The 13,940-nt window shown below is 37.1% G+C and overlaps 1 protein-coding gene across 2 annotated transcripts in view; it reads right to left on the reverse strand.

Moving 5' to 3' along the window:
* Window positions 1-1,096: 1,096 nt before the first annotated feature.
* Window positions 1,097-13,940, reverse strand: part of ZNF277 (zinc finger protein 277) — a 136,127-nt gene continuing 123,283 nt past the window's right edge. For both annotated transcript variants that reach the window (XM_017878665.1, XM_017878666.1), the window contains 5 exons: window positions 8,002-8,069; window positions 6,351-6,447; window positions 4,295-4,337; window positions 3,132-3,306; window positions 1,097-1,629 (listed from right to left, as the gene is read on the reverse strand). In XM_017878665.1, the coding sequence (XP_017734154.1) occupies window positions 1,383-1,629; window positions 3,132-3,306; window positions 4,295-4,337; window positions 6,351-6,447; window positions 8,002-8,069 (630 nt within the window). In that variant the 3' untranslated portion in view covers window positions 1,097-1,382. The remainder of the gene's footprint in view (window positions 1,630-3,131; window positions 3,307-4,294; window positions 4,338-6,350; window positions 6,448-8,001; window positions 8,070-13,940) is intronic.

Consider the following 13,940-nt stretch of genomic DNA (forward strand, 5'->3'; position numbering starts at 1 on the left):
AATTAACAATACCATAACATTTACTACAAATCTTATTCAAATTTTGCCAATTGTCCTGCTAATGTCTTTTGTAGCAGAACAAAAACTTTTTTTTTCTTGGTCTAGCATCCAATCCAGGATCATGCTATGCTATCTTTAGTTACCTTTAATCTCAAATAGTTTTTCAATCTTTGTTTTTTATGATCTTAAGATTTTTAAGAGTAAAGGCCAATTATTTTGTAGAATGTACTTCAAACTTGGATTTCTTTTTTTGTTATTTTTCCTTTTTTTGAGACAGAGTCTCGGTCTGTTGCCCAGGTTGAACTGCAGTGGTGCGATCTTGGCTCACTGCAACTTTTGCCTCCTGGATTCAAGCGATACTTGTGCTTCAGCCTCTTGAGTAGCTGGGACTATAGGTGCGTGCCACCATGCCTGGCTAATCTGTGTATTTTTGGTAGAGATGGGGTTTCGCCATGTTGGCCAGGCTGATCTTGAACTCCTGATCTCAGGTGATCCTCCGCCTTGGCCTCCCAAAGTGCTGGGATTACAGATATGAGCTATCATACCACTCAAACTTGGATTTGACTGTTTCTTCATTATATCCAAGTTATGTATTTTTGGTATAAATCTACAAAAGTGATATTCTGCCCTCCTCAGTGCATCTTATCAGGAGGCACACAATATTTATCAGTAATGAAACTGATAATATTGTAAACACATATTTTGAGACAAGTGGGAAAAACTGAAAACAGATGATATTAAGTTAATGTTAATTTTTTTTAGGTGTCACAATGGTATTGTGGTTATGTCTTTAGAAAGTAGTATTTAAATGTTAGTGATAGACATGTTGCAGGGAAAAGTGAAGTTAACTGGCTTGATGTTTATTTCTAGAGAATTTGGCCACCCTAGGCAGAAAGCAGTAATGATAATACAGTCAGCTCTTGATTGTTCTAATATAATGGCCAATTTGCATATACAGGTCTTTGACCATTTCTTCTTTCTTCTGTGGCCTTTCTTTTGGTCATTACATTTACAGGTCACCCAACATAGTACAGAAAGGACATTCAAATTTTATAACTTGTTGGATGAAGAAGGTCCTTGGGGAGGAGACTGAAACTACTGATAGAAAAATCAGGTTTATAAATAATATGAACTTTTCATTTCTTTGTAATTGGCACATCCTTCTATAGATAATTATGAATTTAATGAAATGAGCTCATTTAAGATGATCACACAATAAAACTTGATAGCCAAAATACAAAGTCTTCATCTTATTTTCCTACTTCATTTTCTTTCATGTTCTTAGTAAGTGCATTTTCCTACTTTAGTTTTTGAAAAGAACATTCATTTTTGAAAAGTTTATTTCACCAAGGACTAATCCTTTGCTGATGTCCAAATTTAAATTATTCTTTCATGTCTGTCTTATAGGAGAAAACATGAAAATTGCTTCTGTGGTAGTTTCTTCTAGTTTTCAAGCACTCTTGTAGTAGCAACTGGTTCAAAATACTGCTTTGTTTCAAGGCATACAGTTTAGATGTATCTTCACTGATGATGGGAACATTTTCATTTTGTTCCTGAACTGTCAGGTCACTTTCACTGTCAGATAGTGTACACAGGAGAGTGTCATTTTCATAGGTTGGAAAATAATACCTGAAAACAACCACAGATACAAAGTATTAAATTACCAGACTAATACATTGTTCAGGTGGCTGAATGTACACATTTACTATAATTTTGCCAAGTATCCTTGCCAACAATTTCATAGCATTTTGCAAAGGCTATATTGGAGACAACTTCTGATTGCTTTCACTTTGACTTTTACTGGCTGACATCAACCTTACAAAATCTACTATCTAGATTTGGTAAACCAAGATCGTGGACCTCCCAGCCTCCAGAGCTGCCTCTGGAGATGCCCGCTGGCCACTTAGCCTCTGCTTGATCATCTATCATGGTAAGAAACACACGATCTTCAGAGGGAGCTGACCCCAGTAGTGGGTAGCTCTAGTTGTTTGATACACCTCCTATGAAGCTAAAAATGACATCTCTCTTATTTCTACTCAAAGGTCCTAGTTCTTCCTTATAAGTTAACAAACTTCAAATATAGTTATTTTTTCAAACACAAATTCTTCAAATACTTGAGAATAAAAAGCTCTCCCTTGTGTTTTGTTTTCCAGCCTAATCATTCCTTCTTTCTAGGTAATCACAAAAGGAAACACTTACGGAATATAAAGTTTGTTATTCTGGTTTCTTCTCTGAATACACTTTGAAGTTACTTTTGGAATACTACAAATTTTAATTTATATAAGAAGGATTATAAGAACAGGACACCCTCACAAGTGTGGGATTTTCTGAAGGAGAAAAACTAGAACTTTCTGGTTAAAGTTCTGGGGGAACTGACTTATTCCCTAAGAGCAGAAGGAGCTCTGGGCAGCTAGAACCCCACAGCCTCTCAGAGGAGCCCTTGACTGAGGTTATCCAGAATGATGTGAGAACCAGTCCAGAAGGTTCTTGGCAAAGGATACTTGGGAACCAGTCCAGAAGGTTCTGGCAAAGAATACTTGGGAATCCAACAACAGATGACCAAGTGCTTGATTTTTTCAAGTGCCAATATACAAAATATATACCAAAAGTCCTAGCAGTGTACAAACTCTGACACAGTAATTTTATTTCTAGTAGTTCAGCTTAATTCAATAATTAGATACGTGTGCTAACATGTAGGCATATAGGTATTTACTGTATCATAATAGCAAAAAGTAAGAAACAACCTAAGTATCTAACAGAACAGAATATATCCATACAATGGGTATTTGGCAACCATTAGAAAGGATGCAACAGATGGATACTGGCTAGAGAAATATATTTACAATATTTTGTTAATAAAATATACTTTAAAAAATCTGTATCTACTTCATCTCTCTACGTATGTATCTATTGCCATATCACAAATACTGAAAAATACTTGGTTTCATTTGTAAGAGGGGGATTATTTTAAAATAAGCATTTTGAAGATTTTACATTTTCCCTACACTATACTGATGTATACTTTTTATAATAAACATGTATTCCTTTTTTTCTGTAAGTTTAAAGAAATTAAATAAAGGGACAAAATCAAAGGGAGTAAAGAAGTGCACATGTGGTTTTGCAGTACGTACTCCAGTTGATCCCACGTCTTTCTATCAGGGAGCAGCGAAGTGTGTTTAGTTTCTTCCATGTGAGTTCTTAAGTCTGCTTTGGATTTGAACTTCACATGGCAGCCATAACATCTGCATTGGTGAACTTGCCTCCGAATAAAATTGACCAGTTTCACTTGCTGATAGAAATTTAATCCTGAAAATGACAAAATACAGAATCATTAGACAACTGTTCAGACCCATTTTTTGCACTGTTATAATTTCTTAAAGGAGCCACTTATTTTCATTAATCAACCTGAAGAGGTAGTACAATTATAAAGCATAAGAGATACCAAATAATAACAGCCCATATTTACATAGGACTTATGAGCTAGGCACTATTCTAATAATTTTCTGTGTATTAATACATTTAATCTTCATAAAACTCTATCAGATAGGTAGTCTCATACCTACATTACATATTAGGAAACTGCCCAGGGTCGCATAGATAGCTGTCAGCTGCAAAGCCCATGTGCTTGACTACTAAGCTAATTATATATACAATGTATATACATGTCTATAAGAGCAGCAAAGTAACACATCCAAGGACCCAGGAAAACAGTGACGGAGCTGAGATGTGAGAAATAGGTTTTTTACTGTCTTAGATCTATTAGCAAGTCAGTACTTTATTTATTTCGTAATGCCCCAAATCCTTCTATTGTTGTGATACTGAGAATGATACATTTGGGTACACCTACAACAAACAATCCTAGCTATACTGCTAAGCAGTGCAGTAGGCATTTACCATACATTACTCACTCCTCGTAACATTTTTCTGACCCGAGGCCCAATGTCAGATAGCCAGTAAATGCCAGAGCTGGAATCTGAACTCTAGTTTGACTTAAAAATCCATATTCTACTAGCCCCTTCCAATTTATGATATATTATTAACCACTAATTTATATTCCATTTGAAGCACTTGTATATGTAGGAAAGAGGAAGAAGGAGTATATGAAACAAAAAACCATATTTGACTATTATGGTTGAGCATCACTGCTTCACAGAGAGTTCTGTCAAGACCATATACAGAGAGACATGTTTTGGTGGTGCACTCTCCAATCGTAGCTACTGAACATAGGCATAGTTTACAGGATGGTTTATAAAAAATGAAGCATCACAGAAAAAAACTTCTGAATCAAACTTACCAAGTTCTGACTTTATCTTGAGAAGATCAAATTCGTGTGCATCCTAAAAAAAGGAATGAATACATCTGTAAGCAAATGAATTATTTAATCTTTCAGGCTGAAGTTATAAACAACTTACTCATATGAGTTTAGAAACTCAGTCTGAGTTCAGTGTCTTCTGCTTTTAAAGTCTTCTAAGTCTAACTACTTCCCTCCATACCCAACTTCTTTTTACAGCATAGTCCAAACAAGTCATGTCAATCAGTTAAACCATTGTAATTGGGCTGGGCATGGTGGCTCACACCTATAATCCCAGCAGTGTGGGAGACCGAGGCGGGAGGATCACCTGAGGTCAGGAGTTTGAGACCAGCCTGGCCAACATGGCAAAACCCTGTTGCTACCAAAAATACAAAAATTGTCTGGGTGTGGTGGTGGGTGCCTGTAATTCCAGCTACTCAGGAGGCTGAGGCACGAGAATCGCTTGAACCTAGCAGGCAGAGGTTGCAGTAAACTGAGATCATGACACTGCACACCAGCCTGTCACAGCAAGAGTGACACAGCAAGACTCCATCTCAAACAACAACAACAACATTATAATTGCTCATAGCTTATATCTATAGTTTTTATAATTTACAATGTATCTGTTCTCTAGTCTTCTAAAAATGTAGAAGTCTATGTATGAATTCTACAGTGTGATAAAAGTGTAGGTAAGATATGTTTCTATTGTACTGTGCATTTGGACTAGAATTATGGATATAGGTTCTTTGCCCCACATAGGTAGTTTTTACAAATTCTGCTTTTCATTTTATGCTGTCAAATACACTGTTTAAACCTAAAAGTTTCTCTTCACTCACACCTTCCTATAAATCACACTTTCTTGTTATTTTTACAATGCAGACTTATTTTTTGCTTGTTTGACACCTGCAATTGTCTGTGTAAATGTTTTCACCTACAATCTCACAGAGGATAAAGACCATTTAACACATTGGGATGGCATTTAGTGTAGCACCATATGCAGGATAATTAGGAATTGGTGATGTTATCACTGAAAGTGACCCAGCAGAGGTTAAGGACACCTGTCAAGGATGCCGAAAAGGTAATCCCTACACAAGATAGGCATACTAAGGCTGCCTTCAATACAAAGACATTAAGATATTATGAATTACATCTAAACACAGGAAATTATACACACATACTAGTGGGAACCTTTTTCAGAGAAACTAAAATCAGGGAAAAAGGTTATGGTCTTTTGTGCGCTTTCTAGGTCCTTATTTTACTAAACTAAGAACAGTATTTCTGAATAAGGGTGAGGTTAAAGTGGGTGAAAGTAGAGAATATGGTCCACTATTGGCAGAGGTGGCTGCAGGGAGGGGAGAGAGAGATACCAGAACCATCCATAATATTTTTCTATTATAATCACCCCTTTGCCCACAAGCTGTGATACTGTCATGAATCATTAGATGTTCCTCTTCCCTATCCGCCTTGTGCAGCTAAGGATCAGAGTGTAGGGTGTGTGTCCTCTCTCAGGTATACTGGGGTGAAAAAGGTTTAGAACTGCTAGCTCCAAGCTTCACTATAACATACAAATGGCATCTAGAAGGGAAAGCCCACACTAGGAATGCTCCCTAATTATTCTCTCCAAATGCTGGCACCTGAAGGAACTATAGGATCATGCCCTAGACCCTCTCTACCTACCCTCCTTTTTTCCCATTCCTCCGGGGGCTTTTAAATGGCAATGTTCTCCCTTCTTGCTCTCCTATTCACCAGCACAAGAAGCACTGGAAAAAAGACTCAGAACCTGTTCCACCTGCTGAGCTAGAATGATCTTGTAAGCATCTCAAAGGTGAGATGGCATCAGTGGTCTGAGAAATCTCACACTAACAAACAGCTCACTCAGGTCCGGTCAACTGTACTAACTAAATTGCGCTGAGCTCTGGTTCTCCCCGACAGCCCTGGCCTGTCTCTTCTGTTTGGAATAATGATTGAGAAACTAAAGTATAAGCAGATGAGGGTGCAACAACTACCAGCTTTCTCCTGTCAGAATAAAACAAAATTCAAATAAATACAGGTATCTTACCTCCATGTGGACATACAATTTCTCAATTGTTTCTGCTTGCTTTTCACAAAATAAGCAGACGGCAGAGGCAGGGTGTTCTTCCCAATCAGACCAGTCGCTGAATTAAAAAAGAAAAGAGAAAATACAGAGATTCCCTTCATTAAGAGAGTATACTACACAGTGACTTGTTATTACTTTCTCCTTACTAAGAAACCCTGCCAATCTCTTTCAACTCTGACATTTTGGTAAAGACTGTCACATCATATTATGACTCTCTGATATAGCTTTTGAAATTCAAAGCAGCATCATGAAATTAATATAAATAGCGAACAGGTGCTGCTCCATTTTCTCCTATTTGCCATTCTTCTGAGTAGCTATCTCAGTCTAGAGTCAGAGGAATGTCATCCTGAGACAATGAGGTTTAATTTGCAAAGGAGACATTTCAGCAAATGTGATGCTCTCTCTCATTAACCACAGCCACTGAGTGCACACGCTGTGAGGTGTGATGCTGGGAATGTGTGTCTGCACGAAAAATAGTGTATTTTACAAAGGCAAACTGTGTCTCTTTCATGAGGGAAATACTGATTATTTAAAACCGGGCAAGTGTTATATCTGGTGGTAGACAGCGAACTCGAACAGGATACAAGATCCCTTTTACCACTTTGCCTGCTCCTTGCATTTACCTTGTTGAAATACTACCAACTTCTTACCATTCCCAAACCAGGAAAACTGCCAGGAGGGAAGAGTTGTGGAGATGAGGAACACCCATGCAAACTCAGATGAGAGAATTTCTCATGGCAAGCCCAGAAATGATCACTGATAAGACTCTCAAGAACAACCTAACCCAATTTGCACAGAAGCTTCCTGATTAGAAAATAGGAAACATTTTCCTTAACTCTATCCATCCAGGAGGGAGCCACCAGTCTTGGCCCAGGTCATAACTTACTATTTATAACCTTTCGTGTCATTAAAACTTCAACATTCACCCATTAAATACTCCAACTAGTATGTTTTAATGGGAAAGATGTTTTTATTTCAGTCTGGAAGACTCTCTGCCTGAATCTCTATGCATCAAGAAAAATCAGCAAATGGCAGCTCTCTACCTTTCAGCTTTACTTCACTATTAAAATAATAATAATTTAAAATCCTGAGAGAGAAAAAAGGCCAAAAGCTTTGACTGGAAAGAAGATGAAAATAAGAAACCCTTTTAGGTTGAAAAGAACATTTCTCAAGCTTATAATTTCAAGCAAAGAAGCTGTGAATGTTTAAAGTTAGTCATCAATGGCCTGAACACAGAACAGGATTAACTTCAATGCAGTTACATTCTCTATTCCAATGACAGTAACATGGAAAGTTCAAAGATCGTATCACTTCAAGGTCTGAGCACCAACTGAGCAGGCAAAGCATTTCAGAATGCATTTTTCTCTGAATTATATATTACTTGTGTGTTCAATCAATAGCTTTAATTTAGTTGGAATAACAGTGTCTTTAGGAATTTTTATGTCAAAGTTATTTTGAATTCAAGTTTCTGCCACATTACATGAAGGGATGCATGGCTCAGAGAAAGTATTTTTTCTTCTTAGGTTCCCTCTTCATAATTTAAACCAAACTAAAGCATTGTCTTCTTACTCCTGGAACACTGCAATTAACTAGCAGCAATAACAAGTCTTACTCTTCCTGATGGTCCAGCAACTCCCGATCGTCTTCCAACTGAACTTCTTCCCATGATTTTCCAAGTTCCTTTGTAGGAAGAACAGAGGGATGAGACAGATTGGGGGAAAGAGAAGGGACAGAGTATGCAGAACTTCGAAAAAAAATCAAAACCAAAAAAATAAACAAACCACCCATGTTTACATGGTTTTGAAACAGTACAAGTAGGATATACAGATGGTCCCCAACTTATGATGGTTTGATTCAACACTTTTTTTTTTGACTTAATGACAGTGCAAAAGCAATACGAAGTTGAAACCTTAATGTGATAATTTTTTAGAGAAGTAGCAATATCCTTTCAATCAAGTTCTTTTCCCTTAAATTTGAACTAGTGTTTCTCAACCCTCAAAGTGTATTAGAATCTCTGGGATTCTAATGGCCTTGTTCACTGTTACATTTCCAGAGCCTGGCATATAGTGGGTACTATTACTATAAACTATTTTTTGAGTTGAATTAGAAAGTAGAATTCAATTTGTTAGAACTAAAAAATAAAAAAATACATTTGAGGTCAATTTAGATTATACCTCAAAAGGTTTTTTAAAGGTGATTAAATGAGTGAGTTACTGTCTATAAAGAAATAGTACTAAGCATGAGTAGGTGCTCTAGTACCTACTCAAATCCCTTTTATCCCTTACCATCAGTGGAAAAGTTCCACTCTTTTTGGGGCTATGTCTGGCAAGCCTAGTCACAGTGCTAGCAAAACTTTATGGAGTGATGAGTAGGAATGATTTATTTTGGCCCAATCATTTCTTTTGTTCCCCTTGGGCCATTTCTTCCTCTCTTCTTGCCCTGTCTTCTTTCTATCCAGTCTTCCCATTGTGCCACGCAAAAGCAGACAAGTGTCACAAAGAGAGAGGTAGGAACACTCATGGATATGTTTTCAAGCAGCTAAGCTACGGTTTGAATCAAGCCCACCTGACCTGCTACAAGCACAGATAGCTTTGTTGTTCAATATCCTTCTTTTGGAAAAACACAACCAAAATTCCCTCAATTATGGACTCTTTTTCCCTCAAATAAAGGTATTCATCTAGCTAAAAACAAAGAACTATGAGTGCCATTATGATTTAGGGGGAGAAAGAAAATCCATAATTTATCAACTTAATGAGAGGTTTCGAAGCTGTCATTATCTATCAGCTAAATGATGCGTACATTTAAATATACAGAGATCTATCATAACGTCATTAGAGAGGGTTAATTTGGACTCTATAATGTGCTTCCCAGAGTCATCATGAAGTGTCTGAACCTCATTACAGAACACCAAAAATGGCCTCAACACTACCAACAGGATGCTTGTTAGAAAGTTGGGCAATGAATTAAATCTTTCATGCCTTACTTGGTTTTTCTGTACTTGGACTTAAGGTCATGGTTTTACTGATGCAAGGTATTACTAAATTATGGGCCTTCTGTGATTTGATCATTCTGAATGATAAGGGCAAATGTTGCTTGTCAATGAGTATTTTGAGCCAAAAGTAACAAAAAATATCTTCCACTGTTAAACTTCTAAACTCAAAGCATTATTTTGCAACTTCCTCAGTGTTAGGTATAATATGTAGAGATTTATCTAGGCCATACAGCATTAACCACTATCCCACCTGAGAGGAAAATGAATGTCCATGTTTACTAGTATATTCGAAAAGAAGTAATTTGCACATGACAGTGGCCCAGTTTCCTAGAGTGCTCTGCTTTGGTACAGTTAAAGATATGATTTATTACAGAAACAAGACCCAAAGCAAAAACAAAAAACAAAAAACAAACAAAAAAAACCCATGTAACTCTCTAATTAAGACACTGTGCCTGCTAATGAATCATGTCAGGAAAGCAAAGAATGTAAGAAAAACAAAGTTTGGAAGGCATATCAGTAAAGATGTTCAGACACCCCCTCAAAGCCCTGCATCAGATGGCTCATGAACAATGAGAGGGTGGAAAAAAACATGGAAGAAAAAGATCCCCTTCACCCATCACACTTCTGCCCTAATACATAGTCACTTACGTGTGCTTACACAAAACTCCAGGAACAGAAAATGTTTTAAGCGTAAATAACTTCACTAGGGAGAACTACGAAAAACTATGAAAAATCAGTTAAAAGCCTACTTTTGTTATAAGTGGTTTTGTATACTTTAAGAATAAAAAAATTTAAATCAAAGAATGATAAAAATCATGGCAAAACCAATTCTCTTTAGAAAAACTCAGGGTTTGAAACATGAGCATCGTAGGAATACGTAGCTGAAGCCTTGATGTTAAGCAGTCTGTTGCCCTCTGAGGAAAAGGTTATCTGAATATGAAACTAACTGGCACCTTACCCCCAACCCATCCTCACTACGTGCTGAACTCTTTTGTTTGTGAGAAAAGAAAGCAAGAATTTGAAGTAGATAATTCAGACTATGCAAACGACTTTTAATGTTTTTGCAAGTCTGTTATTATTCAGAAACTGATATGAATGATTAAGCACAGAAATTATCTCATCTAAGAAGGAAAACGGAACTTGTCAATTTGCTGAGCTCAGAAAGCCAAAAGCAGCCCCTCTGTCCACTGGCTCTCCTACTTCTGCTGCCTATTAGAGTGTATCTTGCCACGGATATCCTGGATGCTCCCATCACTGTTGCACTGGCAGTGTCTACGGCGTTTGAAGTGGAGTGAGGAGCTCTGTGTGTGAATGACTCAATGACTGCATATATTTGCTATAGGACAGGTCAAACGCTGACTTTTGATATACCATCACAAAGAGTTCAAACTAACATGCTTACGTGGTGGTCTTCCATACCGACTTCTGAACTCTTTGAAAGTAGTGACTCAAATCAGCCTTTCTATCTACAATATTTTTTCTTTCTCTTCTAGCATCTGGTACCTGGAAGGCACTCAAATGTATGTAGAATGTATGATGTCAATAAAATAGATGTATAAATACTGATTACTAATATAAACAATTCTATCTTTTGCTCACACTCATGTCAGCCTTTTCCCTCAGAGGGATAACAAGGGAATATACATATTTTTTAAATAAAATATTGTCATTATTGTTTAAGTAAAATTTTAGAATTTATTCTTCATATCGATTTATTATTCATGTTGTTTGCGTTAAATATTATTCTTTAATGAGGTCTGGAATAATACTAAAATGATACTGAGAAGACATTGGCGTTTATTTTTCTCTACCTCTACTCTTAGTATTTGGGACAGTTTTTTATACACTTATTCTATATATTATTATACTTTTAATTTATAACAGTATTCCTTCAAATATTCCTAGAATGTTACTACGGCTGATAGCTCTGGTAAGCACCCCTCTAGTTTAGCGCATGGGTATGTCTTTAGTGAAGCCGATAGGCTTCTTCCCTCCTTTTCAAAGGTGTTTACATCATTTCCACAATGCTAAGGCATCATAACACATTTTAGGGTTTCTTTTTTTGTTAATCATTCTTAGAGTTTTTGGTTATTTACCTCAGCAAGAATTTCACATAGGAATAGGGAATAGAAAACAGGGAACAGGAACAAGAATCAGAGTCGGGCTAGGAAGACTAAGATTGTGGAGCAGAGCCTTAAAGTGCTGATTAAAGTCAGCTTTACTTTGACCTTGGCTCACTTTTCAGTTTATTACAAAAGAGAATAGGCAAGGGTGGATGAACAGATCATTATGAACTCATCACCATTACTTGGCCAAAATACCCAACCCAAAGCATCAGATGTAGGTACTAGTCTTGTCTCAATTGTAAAAATGAAGGAAACTGATGCCCGGGATAAGTAATTTGCCCTAGCCATGTGACCTTCGGAAAATTAGCCTCTCTGTGCCCAGTCCCCTTACCTATAAGAGGCTTAATGACAATACCTGTGTCATAAAAATATGATTCAAATTAAATAATTCAATATAAATACCTAGGATAGTGCCTGCAGATTATAAGTAGTCAAATAGCTGCTAGTTAAAAAAAGGACTTCTATCAATATGACTCTAAAGTTGTAATTTAATTGTCATTTTGTACATTGTTAAAATTGTACATTGTTACTTTCTCTTGAAACACTTCTCTAAATCTGTGGTCCATGCCACATCAAATCCTTGCCCTGTGTGAGCAGCACAATCTAGCACGCTCATCTAGAGATGGCTGGCCCTGGCAGATGATGTCAGTTTTGACAGCTACCCTACTTGATGCCCAGGAAATGAAGTATCATACTTTTCTAAAAGTGCTGGCAGAATAAGAGTGAGCAAATCCTTTGAAGTCTCCTCTAAAAGGTAAAAACCTCCAGCTATATAATGTTCTGCTAGTCTCAAGCTCTTCAACATTAGTTTTAAAAGAGCCCCAGAAGGAAGAACTATTAAATTGCTCCTATAGCTAGATGCAGTAGCTGAATATTTCTTAGAGCTAGCACTGAAGTCCACTCCCTATTAGACTGGGCTGGGTCCTGAAGCAGCATTTGCTCTAGGAAGTAATGACTGAGTGATTTCAAGAAAAGATTGAAGGGCTCAAAGGGTACATTTGCCTTTAGCTGGTTGTAAAACATTTGTAGAAAACCACGGCAACTTCTTAGAGTCAATCTTCAAACACATGTTAAACTTGCTTCTCAAGGGGAATTTTAACACTACAAGGATTAGTTAGAACAGACAAAATTCCACCCTAAAACAGAGATTTCCAGCATAATTCAGGATATGCTTGTTTCTATCTAATAGATAAAATGGCTGATTATATTCAATTAGCCTTTTGTGACCAGTGGGTTTGGGTTTTAATTCATTTACATTGAGAGAAAAAAAAATTTCCATTTGCTTAAGAAAAATGCCCATTCAAAACAGAACTCTCCATTTTTCTTCCAGTTCCTCTGGAAAGTTACATAACCTCTTCTTTTATATGAGTAGTCACACACATTTGTCATATATAAAAAATACATAAAAATGTATGACAAATATATATATTTTAAAAATCAGTAGATTGAAGGCAGGCCCAGTAAGACTCCCCAGTCATTGTTGTCTATCATAAATACCCTCCCATATTTCCAAATGCCTCTCCCCCAACCCCCACTGTCTCCATTTGAATGCCTCTTCTTGAAATCTACAGAGGCCAGCAAATGGCATTGAGGTTTCTGGGGAAGGAGAGCTATCAATACATTTAAAATCCTTGGCATGGTAACCTGGTTAGTCTACCCCATAAGCCAACAAATAAAAATCCCATTTCATGGTAAAATGGTTTGGTTTCCTTGAAACTTCCCTTAAAAATAAGCTGACTGAAGAGAATGATAAAGATACACACCCATAGGGGTGAAAGGGAAAGAGCAAAGAGATTGTTTTTAAAGAATTATTTTGCATAGCACCTCACACATCCAGTACTCAACAGTTTCTTTTGAACAGAATACAGAAGTCTCTCTGGCCAGTGTGGTAGCTCACACCTATAATCCCAGCACTTTGGGAGGGCGAGGCAGGTGAATCACTTGAGGCCAGGAGTTTGAGACCAGCCTGGCCAACATGGAGAAACCCTGTCTCTACTAAAACTTCAAAAATTAGCCAGGTGTAGTGGTACGCACCTGCAATATCAGCTACTGGAGAGGCTGAGACAGAATTGCTTGATCCCAGGAGGCAGAGGTTGCCGTGAGCCGAGATCATGCCACTGCACTCCAGCCTGGCCGACAGAGCAAGACTCCGTCTCAAGAAAAAAAGAAAAAAAAAAGGAGTCTCTGGTCCCAAGTTAAAATATATTACATAAATGGGGGATGGTATGTGGATATCCAAATACTGTATTTTTTTTTTTTTTTTTGGTCAAGATGACTGTGAGTTCTAGAGACATGACATTTTTACTACATAAACACTGTCGAATAAAAGACAAATCAAATCTAATGTCTTGTACTCTAACCATTTTAAAGCTAATCACTACTTGAATGTGCCCCTCAATTACATTTTGACCTTTGCATTAATTGCTTATTCAA

The sequence above is a fragment of the Rhinopithecus bieti genome, unplaced genomic scaffold, assembly GCF_001698545.2.
Source record: "Rhinopithecus bieti isolate Rb0 unplaced genomic scaffold, ASM169854v2 scaffold_10712, whole genome shotgun sequence".
Classification (NCBI taxonomy): Eukaryota; Metazoa; Chordata; class Mammalia; order Primates; family Cercopithecidae; genus Rhinopithecus; species Rhinopithecus bieti.